The sequence below is a fragment of the Myotis myotis genome, unplaced genomic scaffold (assembly GCF_014108235.1).
Source record: "Myotis myotis isolate mMyoMyo1 unplaced genomic scaffold, mMyoMyo1.p scaffold_m19_p_3, whole genome shotgun sequence".
NCBI classification, from domain to species: Eukaryota; Metazoa; Chordata; class Mammalia; order Chiroptera; family Vespertilionidae; genus Myotis; species Myotis myotis.
This window is the reverse complement of record NW_023416335.1, coordinates 85256642-85277601: the sequence shown is the minus strand read 5'-3', so window position 1 is coordinate 85277601 and position 20960 is coordinate 85256642. Positions and strand designations below refer to the sequence as shown.

General features: G+C 42.7%; 1 protein-coding gene across 3 annotated transcripts in view; it reads right to left on the bottom strand.

The window, feature by feature from the left end:
* RB1 (RB transcriptional corepressor 1) overlaps positions 1-6554 on the bottom strand; it is a 212686-nt gene extending 206132 nt beyond the window's left edge. For 2 of the 3 annotated variants that reach the window (XM_036299823.1, XM_036299822.1), the window contains exons 1-2: positions 6328-6554; positions 2673-2799 (exon numbers count right to left, since the gene is read on the bottom strand). In XM_036299823.1, the coding sequence (XP_036155716.1) occupies positions 2673-2799; positions 6328-6446 (246 nt within the window). In that variant the 5' untranslated portion in view covers positions 6447-6554. Of the gene's footprint in view, positions 1-2672; positions 2800-4305; positions 4356-6327 lie in introns of those variants that run through there. The other variant, XM_036299824.1, reaches the window with a different exon arrangement.
* Between the last annotated feature and the right edge of the window lie 14406 nt (positions 6555-20960).

Genomic DNA, 20960 nt, shown 5'->3' with positions numbered 1-20960 from the left:
ACAGAATTTTAGTAATTAGTTTGTGTGCCATGAGATGAAAAAGGTTGAAAATCACTATTCTATTCCAATAAACATCATCATCTTTCAGTTGCAAAAAAGAGTTCCCTGTAATACCACATTCCTTTTCTTGTTTCAAAGATAGCCAATTGCAACTCGAGTAGCTACTTCAAAAACAGGTTCATTTTGTCATTACACTTTCTTCTCAGCACACACACTGTCACATTCTCCCTTAGAAATTACTGCATAAATGTAGGTGAAGTTCTCAGGCCAACCCTCAAAAACTTAAATCATTTAATATTTCTAGGTAAAAGTGTGGTGAACTGTAACAGGACAATACATCATCAACCTCTGATGTACCCCCAAAAAAGGTACCCAAAATCCCAAAGGTATCATGCAATGCCTTTCTTGTCTTCTTCCAGTACACAACCAGAAATGATTCCACATGTTTTAGTCCCCATCATGAGCTCCATTAGGACATGAGATTTAAACTATGCCAGTTCGCATGGAAGGCAGGAGCAAAGCCAGGAGGGGACAAGGCTAGAGTAAGAAAGTAGTAACATTTATTGGTATATGTATTCAAGTCTAAAGCCCAAGAGGGCCTATATTACTATTACTATACTATTACTGCTATAGTTGCGCTGAACTAACTAGAAACCTAAGTACTACACTGCACTACTTGCAGTGTAGAACTGCAACCCACTTATAAATTGGAGACTATCTATATTCATTTATACTCTCTATAATCAGCTACACCTTCCCAACTCTCTGAAAACTAAAAGCCTAAGTTTTCTGAAAGAGAAGTGAAGAAGCTCTGGCTCCCTTTAACCGCATATGCACAAAAACAGCTTTGTATATGAAGCATCCAAATCAATGGCTGTACATTTGATGCTTTGGGATGATAATACCAAAATCATTCATTCATGATACTGCAATATTCCTTTTTTTAGTAAGGATTTCTAGAATATGTTTAGATCTTTGAAATTGTGGGATTTGTTTTATCTTTTTTACTACTAGACTAGAGGCCCAATGCACGAAATTAGTGTAGGAGTAGGCCTTCCTTTCCCCGGCTGCCGGCACCAGCTTCCATCTGGCACCCAGGACCCGGGCTTCCCTCACAGCCCCAGCTTCGTCTGGAAGGTTGTCTGGAAGAACGTCTGGTCTAATTAGCATAATACGCTTTTATTATTATAGATGCTATAGATTGAATGCTTGTATTCTCCCCAAATTCATATGCTGAAACTAAATGCCCAACATGATGGTATTAGGAGGTAGGGCCTGTAGGCAATGATTAAGTCATAAAGGCAGAGCTCTCATGAATGGGATGATTGCTCTTATAAAAAAGGCTAGAGAAAGCTCCCACCCTTTCCACCATGTAAGGCCAGTGACAAGAATTATGAGTAAGAAAGTGGGCCCTCAATGGTCATAGAATCTACCAGCACCATGATCTTGGACTTCCCAGCCTCTAGAATTGTGAGAAATAAATATCTGGTGTTTATAAGCTACACAGCCCACAGTATTTCGTTATAGTACACAGAGTAGACTAAGACAGCAGAGATTGTCTTTTTCTGTATTGATCTGATCAGTAAAAAGAGACACATGTATTCTAATACAATGCTGATGAGAAATAAATTCATTAAAAGTGACTGGAGTGCAATTCAGCAATAATTATCAAGAGTTTTTAAATGTTCATAGCTTTTGACTCAGTAATTCAACTCATAAAAATTGACTCTAATAATCAGAGAGTCATTCATTAATTTATATAACAAATTATCAAGGACTTATTTTGTGGCAAACACTATTCTTATGAATAAGAAAGGACAGATATCTCATTATTTTATATAGCAAAATAGTTAGGGAAAAAAATAAGTGTCTAATAATAGTAAGAATTAAAAAGTTAAAATGCATCTAATGAATAAAATATTATACTTCCATTGGAAAGTACATTATCCTATTTTTTAAAATATTTAATAACAAGTAAATGCTCATGATATTAAGAAAAACACTTAAAGCAAGATATAAAAGTATATGTAATTATATATAACTATAGGTGGGATCCCAAATCTGTATTTTAGATCTTACCAGCCAGGGACCTTGGTCAAATTACTTGACCTTACTCTACTTCAGTGTCTTCATCTATAAAATGAAGATTTTACATAATACATGTAAAATAAGGATTTTATATTTCACATCCCAATGGACTGCTAAATCAGTAATTTACAAAGTGCTTACAATATTTCCCCAGTACATATAAAGCACTAGTAATTATTTCAAATATTATATGCAAAGAAAAAATAGAAGAAACATCAAAATATTATCAAAGATTCTTAATTCTAATAAAACTAATTCTAAGACAGGAAATTTGAACACTCCCTGCATAATAGAATATATTAAAAATTATTTTATAAGGTATGACTTTGTTTTTAAAAAGTCTTTATATTATAGTGAAGTTTTTATAAATAAAATATATCTAAGATTGGCTTTAAAATACTTTGGTGGGGAAGTTATGTGGTGATGTTTTTATGTTATCAGAGGTAAACTGCCTCTGGGTAATAGAATTATTACTAGCTTTTCTTTTCTTTGAATTTTTCTATTTTCTAAATTTTCTACAGTGATCCAAAAATTTATTTTTAAGGTGATAAAAATTTATTTGAAAAATTTAGGCAAATTCTTACCAATACTCCATCTGCAGAGGAAACTTTCTCCCAAGTTAACCAAGCTCTTTCTCTGACATGATCTGGTATCTTTAATTTCTGACATAATGCAGTAAAATCAGGTTCTTCAGTTTCTTCAAACTCAAGCCTACCAAATAAAGATATACATTTAATAGGCACAAAATCATAAATTAAACTAAGTCAACATTTGTTTCAATGGTTTGCGAATAATAGCACTATTCTGAAAAGCTAGCATCACTAAATACTTTAGGATCTTATTTATCTTTATAGAATAAATTTATCTTTTAAAAATTTACACTTAGAATTTAAGTATATGGTTATCTTTTTCAGTTTTTCCAAAATAAGGATACTACACAGTGAAAAATGTTTGCTGGCCTGGTGAATCACACTTCAGAGTAGCAAAATAGTTTGTGAAGAAAAGTAAGTAATAGATAGCTAAAGCTGTTTGGGGAACCTGGAATAACTATAACAGCAAGAGGAGAAAAACCCATTATTACAGAATCAATTCACTACCAGTGACTTAGTTAAAATAGAGTCTATAATTATCAATGTTTCATACATAATCTACCTGATGACATTTCTTACACAATGATTAACTTGACATAAATTATTCTTTTTCGATAATTCCTTTTTATTCATTTAATGCCTATTTGACATCTAATAATAATATTATGAGGAGTAGCTAATAATTTTTGAATATTAACCATATGTATAATCTATATATATAAAAAGCCAGTGACCATAACGACCATAACCACCATAATGACCGGTCGCTATGACGCCCACTGTAGCCAGCAAACTGCCCCATCAGGGGGTAGGGCGGGTAGCCAACCTCGTGGCCCCTCCCTCCTGCCGGCCTGCACCTGATTGGACTCTCCCACCCTGATCAAGAGTGGGCCGCTGGCCAAACGTCCCCTCCCTTTGTCCCCCTGGGGGAACCTGCCCCCAATCAGCCCTCCCCCACCATGATAGGTCTGCAGCCGCTCCCCCCGGCTGGCCTGCCCCTGATCACACCCCCCAGCCCAATAGGGGGCGGGGCTAACTGGCCAACTGCCTGCAGCCCCTCCCCCTGGATGGCCACACCCCCAATGGGCCTCCACCACCCTGATTGGCCTGCAGCCCCTCCCTCCCCCCCCACCAGTCCCACCCCAGATCGGCCCCTGACCCCATCAGGGGCAGGACTGTCCAGCCAACCACCCATGGCCCCTCCCCCAAGCTGCTGGCCCTTGATCAGCACCCCCTACCACATTTGGGGGCAGGGCCCACTGGCCAATCGCCCTTCCCCCAACTGGCCCGGCTCTGATTGTCCCCAATCAGGGTGGGCCGGCAGGCCAACCTCCTGCCATCTCCTCCTCCCAACAGGCCCAGCACCCATCCTCCCAATTGGGGCAGGGCCAGTGGACCCCACCTGTGCACGAATTTGTGCACTGGGCCTCTAGTACTGTATAAATAATGTCCGTATAATAATAATAGGAGAAATAGCTAATAATTTTTGAGTATTTACTATGACCCCAGTATAAAGTAGCTTAGATGCATGGTTTCCCTAGATCCCCAAATTAGCCCTATTAGGTAAGTACTCTTATTATCCTTATTTTACAGATAAATATCAAATCAGAGAAGTTAAAGCACTCACCTGGGATGACAGCCAGTAAGTGGGAACGTGGACATAAACTCAACAATCTAACTTCATATTCATAATTCATGTCCTTGACCACTATTCCAGACTGTCAACCCTCTCTCAATACATAATTCACTTTCGGTTATCTCAACAATAAAGATAGCATGCTGATACTAGTGAGAGTTTCCCTTCCAATTACACCATTTAGGCCAGAGATAATGCAACAGAAATAAGATCTCAACTCTCAAGGTAGAAATGGACTCTGTGACCGGAAGTCCAGTTGGACTGGGACCTCAGTAAGTTTCTTGGCCTCAGTTTGCCAGGCAGTGGTTCTATCCTTGCTAAGCAGTTAGTCTACAGAGTTTGGCTGCCCATGCTAAAGAAACCTTTTGTGGATGTGGATAATAAAGAGCAAACTATTTTTGTATGGTTTTGACTTACAGGGTAATTTAATAATCATTTAAGGTATATAAAAAGTGTTAGGGAAAAAAAAGTGTTTAAAAAAAACAACACAAACAAAGTTCAGATGAAGACCAGAACTTCAATATTTCTGGTTACCATACAATAATCCAGAATGCTTCCAAAGCTCTGTATAACATGGGACACTTCACTGAGTCTTTACTGCTCTTTCCAAAGGGAAACTTTCAAGTATTCGATACAACAGAATTTAAGCAGAAATTAATGTCTTCTCCCAGAACATCCTCAGGCTTTTTTCTTTAACTGGTGAGTATGACTTTTAACTGACCCACAAGGCAGTCTATTTAAATATATGAATTTTTAATGGTCTTTCACAAGCCATTTCCAAAAACCCATTCCAGTCTTTTACAATTTGGCCTGAATTCTATTAGTGTCTGGGGAGGTGAAAGAAACAGGAGTTGGCAATGGAGCAGAAAGACGGAGGGAGTGGAGAGGGACAGAAAGGAGTCTCATTCCCCTGCAATGGCTACGTGGTCTTCGGGAGGACCGGCGCTGACAAGAATAAAGACAACGATACTCTTCCCATCTTAGCTTCTTAACCACAGAGTATCGCAATCGAGAAAAATAAGATGTTGCCAAAAAGAACAAACATCTCCCTGCCATGGTCCGCTGCGTTATTACATCATGGTATCGTGACTTTCTTCAATGTAAAGTCCATTCATGGGAGCACAAGGACACCAATTTTGTGCCCACACAAAGTGGGGGGAGGGGGAGCAACAGGACCCCCGGCTGGTTCATAGCCAAAAAGGGACAAAAATAATGAGACGTGCTGAAGCCAGCTGACATGGAACAAGAAAGGAAGAGGCAGTTTAGGGACTATTAGGCACGTAGGCTAAACCTGTGTCCACACACCGGGTCCTCTAAAGAGCTTTCTGTCCCCCCAGTCACTGCTACGGCTCTGCAGCCCCAAGAACTCGAAGCACTGGCCTAAGGGAACCCCACACGGCACCCCGGCCAAGTGCCCGGGGGACAACTGGCCCCAGGACCCCGAACGCTCCCCAATGGCGGCTCCGCAGCAGCGCCCGCGGCCCGGCCGGCCTCTCCCAGGGGAGGCTCCGGCGGCTGCACGCCCGAGGAGAACTCTTCCAACTGTTGCATCCCCGGGAGACCCAAACAGAAAGTCACCCGGCCACCGGCGCGCTGCGAGTCTCCACGGGAGAACACTCCCCGCCAGACCCTAGTCCTTTTGTGTTGTTTTTGGAGGATTTTTTCCCCCCGTTTGACGGGGCCTCGAAATTACCCGCCGCCTGCGAGCCGCCAGTCCCGCGGAGGGAAGGCGGCACCTGTCACTTCGCTCAGGGACTGGAGCCCCACCCGCCGGACACCTGTCAAGCGGGAGCCAGACCCTTCCGGCGGCTCTGCCCTCGCTCGCGCGCCCAGACCCCTGTCACCCCTCCCCCCCCGCCGCGCCGCCGCCGCGGGGGGCACGGAGGGACCCCCCTCCCGCGGACCGGCCCCCGGCGGAGACGCGCCCCCGCCAGGCACCGCGGCGCCAGCCCCGACGCATCCTCCGGGCGCCCTTCCCGCGCGCCGGCAGTCGCAGCGGCTTTGCTCGCTCACCTGGCCAGAGGCAGGTCCTCGGGGCCGCTGTCCTGTTCGGGGTCCCCCTCAGGAGGGGGCGGCGGCGGCGGGGGGGCGGCGGCTGCAGCGGCGGCTCTCCGGGGGGTTTTGGGCGGCATGACGTCCCTGCCAGGGCAAGAGCCCGCGAGCGGTGAGGGGGGCCGGGGCGGGAGGACGCGCGCACGCCGGGCACGCCCCGTCCTCTCCCGACTCCCGTTACAAAAATAATATGAATGTCCCCTGAGGAAAACCGACAAGCCCTCCCCCGCCCGGCAACCGAGCGCCGCGTCCAACCGCGGGAAAACGTCACTTCCGCCCGCGGCGTCACGTCCGCGAGGCTCCGGGCCCGCCGGCGTCTGGAGGGAACCCGGGCGCCGGGTGGCGCGCGGGGCGGGGGCGCGAGGTCGGGCGCGCTGGGCAGGGAGCCCGGGCCGGCCGGCGCCCAGGCGTCTTTCCTGAGGCTGCAGCCGCCGCCCGAACCTGTCTCTACCCGAAACGCTCCCTTCCGGGCATGGGTGCCGGGAACGGGGCATTGCACAGTCTGGCGGGCGAGATTGGGCCCATCTTCGTCTGTGGGTGGATCATGGGGTGCGGCTCAGGCCAAGCCGGGAGTATCAGGCGTTTGCACCCCCAGCGGGCACGCCCCTCTCCTTCTGGGCGGCGCCCCGAGTCTCCACCGCAGCCCCCCCGCCCGTCCGCTAGGCAGAGTGGGCCAAACAAACACAAACATTGCTGGGACACATTGTAGGAGCTGGACTCTGCCAGTCACCGGGAGATACAAATGGCAGGATCACCAGTTAGGGAAGAGAGGAGGACTGTGGGTAAAGAACAGATTACAGTGTGATAAATGTTTTCATGCCTCTAACTTACCCAGAAAACATAACATGTTTTCTTGGTCTTTACTTATAGTAATAAATTGTCTAGTGGTGTAAAAACAGGAGGCACCTAGAATGTCTAAGGGACATCTTCAAAGGAACAGTAGCAGTTGAATAGAATTTTGCCAGGGAGATATAACATTTAAGGAGGGCTTACTATTGATAATGGGGAAAACTTAAATGGAATAAGCATTGCTAAGAGAGTCACTGAAAATAGAGGCTATTAGGGAAGTGGGGCCCAGCCACATCTTGTGCTTCAGTTCTTAGAGCAGGTCATTATAGGAAGTAATTTTTTTTTTGCCTCCCTACATCCTATATAATAAAAGCCTAATATACAAATCGACTGAACAGCAGAACAACCAGTGGAACCACCGGTTGCTATGACACATACTGACCACCAGGAGGCAGACACTGTAAGGAGGAGCTGCCCCAGCCCGCAGGCCCCAGGCCAGCCAAGGCAAGTGCCAGCAGCCCCCCCCCCCCCCCACCCCCATCTCCCCGCCAGTCAACACACAGATCGGCCCTGATCGCCAGCCAGGCCTAGGGACCCTACCAGTGCAAGAATTTCGTGCACAGGGCCTCTAGTATATTGGAACTAACTAATCTCTGTACTTACCCAGCAATAGTTCATTTGCATGAAAGAATTATATTTTGTGGTTTTTGCCTTTATAAATCCTTCCTTTGTTCTCTTGAGAGCAGTTTGGATTGCTACCTAAATCTGGGTCTCAAGTTCTAATTCTTTTTTTAAGACTCCCAAACAAACTTTTAATTTGTTTATAGCCTCAAATCTTTATTGGTTAACATTAAGTTGTGTTGGTAATCCTATCTAATAAAGAAGGAATATGCTAATTGACCCTCATGCCATCACAAAGATGGCAGCGCCCACAGCCAATAAGGAGGGAATATGCTAATTGACTGCCCCACCTTCAAAGATGAAAGTGCCCACAGCCACAAGATGGTGGCACCCAGTCCCCTCAGCCCTGCTGGGGCAGCAGGCGTGCAGCCCAGCCACTCCACGCGTCTGCCTCTGGAGTCCCCCAGTCCCCTCAGCCCCCCAGCTGCCCAGGGCTGGCCCAAGGCGCAGGCAAGCCTCAGATGGCGGCTGCCCAGCCACCCAGGGCCGCCCGAGGCTCAGGTAACCAGGGCCAGCTGAGGCTTGCACTGCCGGCAGTGACAGCAGCAGAGGTGTGATGGGGCATCGCCTTCTCCTGATCGCCAGGTTGCCTCCCGCCCCTGAGGGCTACCAGAATGTGAGATGGGGCAGGCCTGGCTAAGGGACTCTCCCTCCAGTGCATGAATTTTCATGCACCGGGCCTCTAGTTTTACATAATTATCTTAGTCCTCAAAAACAATTATTTCAAAAAGAAACAATTATTTCAAATGAGTAGTGAGTAGTATTATCCCACTTTGCATATGGAGAAACAGGCTCAGAGGAGTTCATTAATTTGCCCAATATTCCAGAGCTGATGGATGGCAGAGGATTTGAACCCAGGTATATTGGACTCTGCTAATCCATTATATTGTACTGATAAAGAAAACAGCAAGAAGAGAGAAGCAGCATGTGCAAAGGCACAAACACATCATCAAAGAGCTTGCTAGAACTACCACCATCAAACATTAGCTCAGAAGCTGTCTCTTCCGTCTCTTGGTCTTCACTTATAGTAATAAATTGTCTAGTTTGAGTACATGTTTTTTTCTCTTTGGCAGATGCTATTGATTGTCCCTCCAGAACTTCACAACTAAGGTGCAGTGAACGAAATACAGTTGTGCTCTGATGTGAATCTCCTTATCCTTGGAAAAGCTGAGCAGGGCTGAGGCAGTAGGAGCCTTCAGGCAAGGTATGGCTGCAAACCTCTTGGGTTTATTATCCCAGTGAGTGGTATGATGGATTACGATTTTCTGTGTATGCCATGACATATGCCAGAATATACAAAGGGTTGGCAATCATTGGCCTACTCAGCAGCCCAGGTATATTTGTAAGTCAGCTATATCAGCCAAAGTTCAGAAACCCTCTCTTGGAGGCCAAAAGTTTGTCAAGAGGTAGAGTCCATTACCAGCTCCAACTACAGAGAGAAGATATCATCAAAGTGGTAATCCTTTCTAATCCTATTCACCTTGCCCAGGAGTAGTATAGGCAGGAACTCAGGGTGAAATTTTGGTTTTTGCTAGACCAAAGATAGTCCACTGAAAGCCTGCTAAAATGAAGTATAAGTATGACACCATTCTTCTACTTCTTAACTATTATGAGATTGTTTTCCATGCAATTGCTGCAGCATTGTGACCTAAGACACCTGACTTGAGAATAAAGCAGAAATATTAAGGATGGCACAGTAGGAATATTTAAAAAATGGGTCCTCAGTGACATAACTGAGCCTCTAACTTAACCAGAAAACATCATAACATGATTTTTCTCTAATGAGCTCCTTCAGAATAGAGAACAAATCATCATTATTGCCTTAGTACCCAGCACACTGTCGGGCACACAGTAAATTCTTATTTGTTAAAAGTGAGGGGGGCAGGAGAGCATAGGAAAGTTCTGGGAACTGAAGTAAACTCTCTTCATATATAGGTATGATTTGCTTTATTAAACCCAGTTTGTTAACATCTGGATTTACCACAATTATGATAAGTCAAAGAGAGATTCCTCAATTTACAAAAGGATGTAAATTAAATTGTTCCTTGCTACATTTAAACCTTTATACACAACTCAGGAAAAATCAAGTCAATCAAAATCCTTATCTTTGTTGCACTACCAGAGAAGTATTAGAAATTTTGCAGATTCTTAAAAGAAGCTTCCCCTGAACTTCCCACACCTCCACAGTAGTTTTAAGATTGCCATTAAGTCCAAATGACAATCTTTCTTAGATTTTCTATCTGGAGGTGCCTTCAATGATATTATAATTTTTTTTAGTCTTTCTTTGACCTTTTTTTGCACTCATAAGCTACCATACTATTTCCATATCTTTACAATCTAGCTTTTTGAAAGGGAGGTCCCCATATGTTTTCTCTCCTTCCTGAGCCTACTAGTGCCTGCTTTTTTTCTACCAGCAACACCACTCCAGCACTCCAATGAAATCACTTTTTCAAAGGTCACTGATGTCCTAATTATCAACTCAGGGCTTCTTTTTTGTCCTCAGCCTATTTAACTTTTCTGGCACTTAACACCATTAACCACTTCCTCTTTCTTAATACTTACCTCCTCTTCCACAAACCCATGGTCTCCTTGTTTTCCTCCTCCCTTCTGCTACTTCATAAACTCCTCCACTATTTCTTCTCCCAGTTTCTTCAGCGCAGGTTCCCTAAAGCAGCATTACTCAAAGTGGTCCTTGGACCAGTGCCAATTTGCACACTGTGTTTGGTCTACCAGAAGACAAGTACAGAAATTAAGAGTAAATGCTTAGCAGCATTTTTTTTTTTTTTTAGCAATTTAACATTTCATCAATATCCAAATGCATGATGATTGGACAGCTCTCATTAAACAGAGTATAGCACAGTACAGGTGTTCTCCAACTTGTGTGATGAGTTGCAGGTAGCATGGCTATGCCTTTGTCATGTGCAGTAGGACCATGTTTTTTCAAGGTTAATTTGTCAACTATAACCCAAAAGTAAGTTAAAATTTATATGTTTATTTACTTCTATAATATTATTTTCTAGTCATTTGAATTTTTTTAAATATATTTTATTGATTTTTTACAGAGAGGAAGGGAGAGAGATAGAGAGTTAGAAACATCGATCAGCTGCCTCCTGCACATCTACAGGAGATGTGCCCGCAACCCAGGTACATGCCCTTGACCGGAATCGAACCTGGGTCCTTTCAGTCTGCAGGTGGACACTCTATCCACTGAGCCAAACCGGTTTTGGCTCATTTGAATTTTTAATCAAGCTTGTTTTTGAAAAGCATAGCTACATTAGGGAAGTAAAATTTGTGTCATTTGTTTATAACCCTAAATTATAGATGGTAAAATAAGCCTTACTATCCTATTTTGTCAAGAAAAGACACACACATCAGCAAGTTAGTAATGATAGTAGTAAGCCAAATAATGACCAGAGAAATGATCCCAAGGGGTTAAATACCTAAGTGTTAGTACTAATTTTACTCAGAAGTATATTTGAGTTCATAGCCATAACTCATAGTATAGTATTAAAACCACAAACTGACAAATGAAGCAATAAAGCCATCAAACTTGAGTGGCATCTGTGTATATAAAAGCCTAAGCGACAGAAAGACCAGTCGACCGGTCGCTATTATGTGCACTGACCACCAGGGGGCAGATGCTCAACACAGGAGCTGCCCCCTGGTGGTCAGTGCACTCCCACTCAGCTGACCAGTGGGTGCCAGATGCCCAGCTCATGGCTGGCAAGCGCAGCTGCAGCGGTGCAAGCCTCTCCCCCCTCCACGGCAGCACCTATCAGGCAGCAGCAGGTGCAGCGGGGCCAGGATGAGTGGGAGCAGTGTGGCACCTGGCCCAGGCTCAGGCTCCTCCCCAACTGCCTGCCACTTCTCGCACTCTATCCTTCGGAGGATGTCGGGCCGAAACTGGGAGTCCGACGTCCCCCGAGGGGTCCAGAATTGCAAGCTGGCACAGGCCAGGCTGAGAGACCCCACCGGTGCACGAATCCATGTGCCGGGTGTCTAGTTAACATATAAAATATAGAGAAACCAATTTTGAATTTGATAAAACATTTTGAATTTTTATTTTCCATGAAAATAAACTCCACACATAAGAAATTCATGGGTGTAAAATTTATTTCTCCCATTAAAAGATAATTTAAATGTAACTATAACTTACTTAATAGGAGACATTTTGGAACCTGGCTACAGATAAAGAGTTGAAAATGGATTTTAAAAATAAAGCATTGTTTGCTTCTTTTGGGTAAAAATTAAAAATGAATATCCTGAGCTTGCTAAAATTGCATTAAAATCTTTTCTTCCATTTCCTTAAACATACCTTTGAGAGACTGGTTTCTCTGCTATGAGTGTTATTAAATAAAACATAGAAACAGTTTAGATGTACTACATTATCTCCTGTAAGTAGCATTGTCCCCAATCCAACCTAGATTAGATACTTTAATAAGCAAAAGGCACATTCATTTGTCATGTTAAAACTTTAAATAGTGACAAACTTAAAATACTAAATGTTGTTATAGCATTTAATGTGGGAAATCGCTAATTTATTACCAAGGTTTATTTAGTTGTTATGACTGTGAAATCATAACAGATTAAGGTTGTATTAGCAATCCTCTGTTAATCATCTACATGTGCATTTTCAGTGAACAAAGTGCAGTTTTGTAGGTTTTTTTATCCTTTTATCTTTTATTCTAATTGTTTTCTGAAATATAATTTTATGTCTGTTTAAAATACTAAAAAATCTGAGCTTGTATGTGATGTGACTTCATTTGATTTTTCTAGTACTTTTTAAATTTTTATTTTCCAAAATTATCAATTCATGAAAAATCAGAAATTAAAAAGTTTCTTTAAAGATAGTGTGAGTCAGCGGTAGCCTAGAAGATCCTCAACTTTCTTCTTGCTCTATTTCAATTCTCATGATTTAAATTACCTCCCATATGTATATGCTCTTAGATTCTTTCGGGGTTTAAGAAACAGAGACCTGCTCAGTTTACCTGGATTATTCAGGATTAATGATTAGTTTAAGGGGGGGAAGTGAAGAAGACAACAAAAAGAGCCCCTTCTGCTACACTTGGGCTCCCCTCCTTCCTGCCCCTGTGAATGGTGTTTTTGTTCATCTCTTTATGCTGTTCTTCTGCCACATGACCTTCTCTCCATGCCACCAATTCACACTCTTCTGGAGAGAGAATGATTGATTCCCCCACTAAACTGCAATTTACATTAGCAGCACAAGGTAACAAACTTGCAGGGCCCAGTGCAAAATGAAAATGTAGAACTCCTTTTTCAAAAATTATTGAGATTTTTTCAAGATGGTGACATAGGACATTAACTCAAGCATAAAACCCTTCTAAATGTATTGCTCACATGCCCTAAAGCTGACCCTGTCCATGAGGATAGATCTATATCTGTTCTACTAACTATGGTATCTCCATGCCTAGCATGTGCCCATGGCACTGAGCAATCAGTTAGACTTGATACCAAGGGATAGCTAGTTTTGGTATTACACTATTCGTTTCTCCTTCCCTGTCCACTCCCATTTGTCTTAACTCCTGTTTCTCTCAAATTGCACTCGGGCTGTATTTTCTAGAGAACCCAAGTTAAAAGACGATCCCAGGAATGTCCTACAGACAGAATGGGATATTAGAGTTGATATCTCAGGGTGATAAAGACCCCTGGCATAGTAAGTTATGTAGTAAGTGAGGCCACACAGTAGATCATAATTGCTAAGGCTTCACACCTGTGTCCACTGGGCTGCAGTGCAGGTAGAAGGTGAGGCATTGGAAAGTGTGGTGGCTATGATCCTTGAACAATATGGTGACAATAATTTTAAGGATTGTGGATGGGATGGATTTTGTTTATGGAAGTGTATGCCTTGCAAGAGAAAATGATACCTCAGACAGCCAACTGTCACTTTAAAGCACACTAAGAATGTCAGAGGGCCTCTACTGGCAGTTTCTTTTTTACAAGGCTGTGATTTCCTGTAGAAATTTGACGTTGCTCTGACATCCAAGCACACGATCAGAAGACTCATCTCCTTGAACAGGGTATAAATATATCATACCCTGGACTGCTCTAAAACATATTGAAAAAACTGGTCCTTCACCACAGATAGCTTGACAAGCATTAATCTAGAGTACTTGTCCCTTTGTACTCACCAGGACAGAAGACAGAAGAATTAAAATAGCCCTGAGGCTAGAAAGTAAATGTGTACTCCTATCCTTTTTAATTTTAATTTCTGAATTTATCTTGCCATGAACCAGTAACCAAGAATTAACAACACCAGTCTATAGGTTATACTTTGAATAACACAATCTAAATGGCCTAGTAAAGCAAATGCATGTCAAAGAATGGAGGATAGAATTGCCGGGAGCCGGTCCATGCTTGCTGTTTCAAGGGACCTGGCACATATGGCATACTGTTCTTAATATGTTTGCTCACCTTCTTGGCACTATGTGTTTTAACCAAGGTCTCCTCTCTGAGAAAGGTTGTTTCCCCAGGTAGGGATTTTCCCCTGAAGTTAGGGAGGGAATAAAACCTCTTAACTAAGTGCCAGGCGGGTAATTAATCACTTTAACTACGAACAATCGTGCTTAAGCTACATAATCTTTACTCCCTGGAATGAAGATAAGAAACGCCCTAACCTTTGTAATAGAGATTGATAGGATTGAATCAACTGGTATAAATACAGATGCAACAAGACAGCAAGAGTCAGAACTTAGAACACAGAACTGAGAGACAGAACCTAGGCACAGAACCTACACAGAACATTCTCTGGAGACAGAAGAACTTCGCTGGAGAGAACATGGCAAAAGATCCTGGACTGAACCTGACTACAGAAATTGGCAAGAGAACCTGACTAGAACCTGGTGACTGAACCTGGCTGGAGAACCTGGACAGAACCTGGCTGGAGAACCTAGCGAGGGAACATGGCTACAGAACCTGGCTGGAGAACCTGGAGATCCTAAGCAGAACTTCGCTGGAGATCAAGACCAGAACTTGGCTGGAGATCCTGGCTAGAGATCCTGGCTAGGCTGCTGATCAACTGAACGCTGTCTCCGTGTCATTCCTTCTTCGCCGACTCCGTCCACACCTTTGGGGAACCCCTGGACCTGCTGGGGCTGGACCCCGGCATAGAATCCTATATAATAAAAGGGTAATATGCAAATTGACCTAACAGCAGAACGACTGGTCGCTATGATGCACAATGACCACCAGGGGGCAGATGCTGAACACAGGAGCTGCCCCCTAGTGGTCAGTGCACTCCTACAGGGGGAGCACTGCTCAGCCAGCAGCCGGGCTGAGGGCTGGCAAGGGCAGTGGCTGTGGCAGGAGCCTCTCCCACCTCCAAGGCAGCGCTAAGGATATCTGACTGACGGCCATCAGTTGGACATCACTTGAGGGCTCCCGGACTGAAAGGGCACAGGCCGGGCTGAGAGACCCCTGCCCCCCTCCAGTGCATGAATATCATGCACCGATGTCGTGCACCAGGCCTCTAGTCTAAAATAATCCAAGGGCTTGCCACATTTGATGAAGTTTTTAGAATTCCAATATTCTGGGAATGCTAGGAATATCACTGATGTAAAGAACAAGTTGTTGCACCTCTCACTTCCTGCCACTAACAGAGAGACTCATCACATAGTGGTGGACCTTTTTGGATTTTGAGGTCAGTATATATTGTCTTTGGGAATATAAATTAAACTCATTTTTCAGGTAACTTAAAAGCTTTTATTTGCAAGTGGGTGCCAAAATAAGAGACATCTCAAAATCAGGTCCAGGCTTCAGCACAAGGTGCCCTACTACTTGAGCAGTATAATCCACCAAATCCAATAGTATGTATTTGTGGTGGATAAGCAATGTATAGAGTCTCTGGTAAGTCCCAGTAGGAAGTATACTCTGAGGTTTTGGAGCAATGCAATGCCTTCTGCAATAGTGAATTATCTCTATTTGAAAAATCAGTCATTTGTGCTACCTGGCCCAAGTGGAACTGAGTGCCTAATTATGGGAGACCATAAGGTGCCTAAACAATAGGAGTAGCCCATCATGAGCTGATTATTATACACTGAGTTATAAGTTATTGCCACTGGCAGGCACAGCATCAATCTATTATACAATGGATATAGTACATTCAGGATCAGGCCCATGCAGGGACCAAGAAGGCATGAGTAAGCTAAGTGAACAAATGATCCAAACTCTTATTTCACCAACTCTCTTGCACTGATACCTCTCCCTGAATTCAGTCCTTTGGCCAAAGGAGGTTCTCTAGGGCCAACTGATGGAGGAGGAAGAACCTCTGACATAGTTTACATATGGGTTGGTAAAAAATGTAGGTGCTATTAAAAATGCATTGCTGATGCCCTAAATTACAGTGATGATGGAAATCCTCCCTTGAGCAGATTTGTGAGTAGTAACTTGATTGTTTACTTCTTAGGAAGAATAAGTGGCTTGAGATATGAATATACATGAACTTCTTGGCTTGGTCAGGACCTTGGGGGAAAAAGATTGGAGTACTGGGGATAGTTTGGTCTCAAAACAGAAGATGAGTGGATCTATAGAAGTGAGAATAAAGCATTTCTATCTTTGTGTCTCATGTTAATTCCCACCAAAGAGCATCAATCACAGAGGAGATTCTCTGGCACCAGGTGAATGAAATAACTTAGCCAGCACAAAGATCCCAGGAATAGAGAAGTCATGGTGGCAGTGATGAAAGTCTTACAAGGGCCCAAAAATATGGACTCCTTCTCACCAATTCTGATCTATTCACATTGATGTTTACTGCCGTTGCTTTATTCCCAACTTGCCATTTGAGAGACCGATATATGGCATTACTCTTGGAAAAGACCGATCACTCACTTGGTGGCAGATTGATCACACTGCATTCTTTATACAAGGGAGGAAGCAGCAATTCATCCTCATCAGAACTGGTACCTAATCTAGCCATGAATTTGCCTTTCTTGTCCTCAGTGCCTCTGCCAGGATCACTATTCGAGAATTTATAGAAGCCTGGTCTATTGACATGGTTTCTCAGACCAAAGGATCCATTTTATGACAAAAGAGGAGAAACAATGAACACATGACCAAAGGCCCCTGTGGTCTTATGTAACTGATCTGTATTAGTTAGATCTTGTTACATAACAAAATGCTCTAGACTTAGGGCATGGTTGGGCACTGTCAGTATATGCACTGAACCAACAGCTAATATGTGATACTATGACTAGAATATGAAGGTTCAAGGAATAAAGAGTGGAGGTAGGATTAGCCCCTTGTATTGGATGAATGTTGATACTTTGCTTAAATCTCCTTTTCCTACTGGCACACTCATCCCCCAACTGCTGTGAATGTTGACTGAGAATTGTCCTCAGCCAAATGGGAGCTGCCTCATCTATGAGTTCTACCCCCATTCCTGATCCCACCCCTTCACTGCTGACAGATCTTGGCCCCATAATTGACTGACAGAAGGGTATTAAAGGGTTAAGGCAAGAAAGAGGAAGATTATTAATTATGGTCTTAGTACCTTGTTTTATTAACCTTTGTGCCTTTTCAGAGATTGTGGCTGGACACCATCTTGAACAGGACTATGACAAAATGGACTTGCTCCTTCCTCCTTAGGGAAGAAGTGAAGGTATGATTACACAAAACTGGATACCCCTATTGTATGTACGCAATATGGGGGTGAATATAATGGAAAGGCATGAGTGAAAATAAATGGTGCAAGAAATGGATTTTATCGAACACTGCTTATGTACTCAGATGCTCTTGGCCTCACTGGCTCCACATTAGCCACTTGTATTATACCAGCCAAGATTGTGGCAAGCAACTCCTGGTGGGCTATACTGCTGTGGAAACAGACTGCATAGAAGCACAACTCAGTGGTGGCTCACGTTATACCCAAACAATATCTTGTCACCTCCTGCCCCGGAGCTTTTCTGTTGGCAATGAGGAATGAGATAATGCAGGACCTGACAGTGCCTATACATGTACAACCCAAAAATGTGGGGGGTTTAATTTCCATGAAGAAAAACTTTGATAAGGGAATCTAGCAGATAAATTCTATGTCTTCTTCCAAGAAGTTTGTTCTGAGATTAGGGTCGTTTATATTGCCTCTTGAAAGATGCTCACATGAGACTGAGACTGAGGTGCATTTAATAATGAGTGGTGGCAAATTCATAGAATTAATGAAGTGCATTTGCATGTAGAAAAAGGCCTCAAAAGATAAACAACAATGTGCAGGCAGGTGTTTCTTTTAATTTTATACAATTTAGGTTTGTGCAATTCTATGTCAGATGTTTTGTAATAAGAAAAAACTGTATAATTAACTATATAATTTTTCATTAAAAATATATACAATCACTGTTGTGAGGTTCTCACATATAATAAAGTTGTATAACATTAATTCATCAGAGGTGCCTATTATAATCATTACTAGAGGCCCAGTGCACAAATTCATGCACATTGAAAGGAAATTAATTAGAAGAAATAGTTTAATATCGCCATTTGCCCTTTCTCTATAATAGAAGTGTCAACCAAATTCACAATCAACAATGACAGATTGAAACACACACATGTGATTGGCACCAGCGAGAGATTATATATATATATATACTTAATTAGACCTGCTTTCTGATTTAGCTAAATTATTTCCAGCCCAGTGAAGCACCCCAACTTCTCTTTCAGGTAATTGTCAGCAACACAGCAGTAAATATCAATATGAAGCAGATTATTGTTGTAGATCACACAGGGAGAACAAAGGGTGAAATATTTAACTGTAGTAGTGTTTGACAATATTCTGCACAGTGAGAAAACCTGAAGTCATTTTCAAGTTCCACCATTTCTTACTTCTTTTCAGTCAGGTCAAGTTTCTAAACTTTCTAAATCTCTGTTTTCCAGATAATGAAAAGAAACTAGCATTCCACTAAGTCTCCTATCTACCTACTCCAGGAGCAAATGAGACAGTGGTTCTCAACCTTCTGGCCCTTTAAATACAGTTCCTTATGTTGTGACCCAACCATAAAATTATTTTCGTTGCTACTTCATAACTGTAATGTTGCTACTGATATGAATCGTAATGTAAATATCTGATATGCAGGATGGTCTTAGGTGACCCCTGTGAAAGGGTCGTTCGACCGCCAAAGGGGTCGCGACCCACCGGTTGAGAACCGCTGATTGAGATGAGGCACAGGAAAACGCTTCACAGACATTTGGTTAACGTGTGAAATGTTTGCCCCTGACTATAAAGCAAGTCGTGTTCCTGGGCTGAAGAAACTCCAAGGAGGCTAGTCGCAAGAGAGAGGAAGCTGGGCGTTGCTACATGACATCATTACCCGGCACCCACAGCGACCATTTCAGGGCTGGGCTGAGCTGTGGGCTGCGTTTTGCGCCATGGTGTCTCGCAGCGTTGCCTGCGATTTGGTGGGGGGTCACTCCGGGTTTGTGGCGGGGCCTGTGTCTCACTTGGGGGAAGCCGAATGTTGCTTTGTGGGTGCCAGGTCCATAGTGCCGTTTATTGTTAAATGGCCTGCAGCTAGGGAGAAGCCGGGCGTTGCTGTGTGACGTCATTACCTGGCGCCCACAGCCACCGTTTCCAGGCTGGGCTGGACTGTGGGCCACATTTTGCACCATGGGCTGGCTCTCCGCAGCGTTGGCTGCAATTTGGTGGGCTGTCACTCCGGGGTGGTGGCAGGGCCTGTGTCCCTATCGGGGGAAGCCGAGTGTTGCTTTGTTGGTGCCAGGTCCGCGGTGCTGTTTCTTTGTAAATGGCCAGTGCGCCTCACGGCAGCTCCTGGGCTGAGCGTCTGCCCCCTGGAGGTCAGTGCACGTCATAGCGACTGGTCAGATTGTTGGAGGGACACTTAGTATATTAGCGTTTTATGTAGAGAGATAGCAATCAGACTCCAAACAAAAGAAAGGAAGGTGTAATTAAAAAGCAAACACTAGCCCTAGACGGTTTGCCTCAGTGGATAGAGCATCAGATTGTGAACTGAAGGGTCCTGGGTTCAATTCCAGTCCAGAGCATATGCCTGGGTTGCAGGCTCAATTCCCAGTAGGGGGTGTGCAGGATGCAGCCGATCAATGATTCTCTCTCGTCATTGATGTTTCTATCTGTCTCTCCTTCTCCATTCCTCTCTGAAATCAATAAAAATATTTTTTAAAAAGCAAACACTAACCATAAAGAAGTTAGAGTGCCTATTTTAATATGAAAGAAAGTAGGCTTTAGAACAAGGAGTTTTACCAGAGATGAAAATAATATTTCATATTAGTAAAAGGGTCACTCAAGAAAATACAGCAATTTTAAATATGCATCTATCAAATAAGATAACTTCAAAATTCACAATGCAAGAATTGACAGACTAATGGGAAAAATAGATAAATCCCCAATTATAATAAAAGATTTATAGCACTCCTTTTGTAGGAATTGATAGGGTTAGTACAGCACAGTAATTGAGAATTTTCCAGATTGTTTGTCCTTTAATTTCAATAAAAACATAGTTTGTTTTCAATCATTTGAAATTTATTCAGACTTCTTTAATGGCCTAGCTAGCCTGTGGTCTATCTTGATGAATGTTCCATGTGACTTTAAAAAGATGTATATTCTACAGTTGTTGCATGTAGTATTCTAAAATTTCAATTAGGTTAATTTTTATATACAGTGTGAGATAGGGATTGAGGCTCATTTTTTTCATATAAATATTCAGTTGTTTTAGTACTGTTTGAAAAAAAAAAAAGACATTCCTTCCTCATTAGATTGCCTTGGTATCTTTGTCAAATCAATTTATTTTTATTAATGTGGATTGTTACTAGACTATTTTGTTCTGTTGATCTGTTGTCTATCCTTACATGAATACAGCAATGTAATTCCTAAAGTTAAGTAACATTAGCCATTCAACTTTTTTCTACTTTTTGAATTTTCTTTTGTATTCTTGTGTTGTTGTTTTTTTTAATTTTAATATGCATTTTACAATCAGCTTAGTAATTTCTATGAAAAGACTGCTGGGATTTTTATTTTAATCATTAATCCATAACTATAGTATATTTCGCAATTTATTTAGTCTTTTTTAAAATATTTTTTATTGATTTCAAAGAGGTAGGGAAGGGGAGGGAGATAGAAACATCAACGATGAGAGAGAATCATCAAT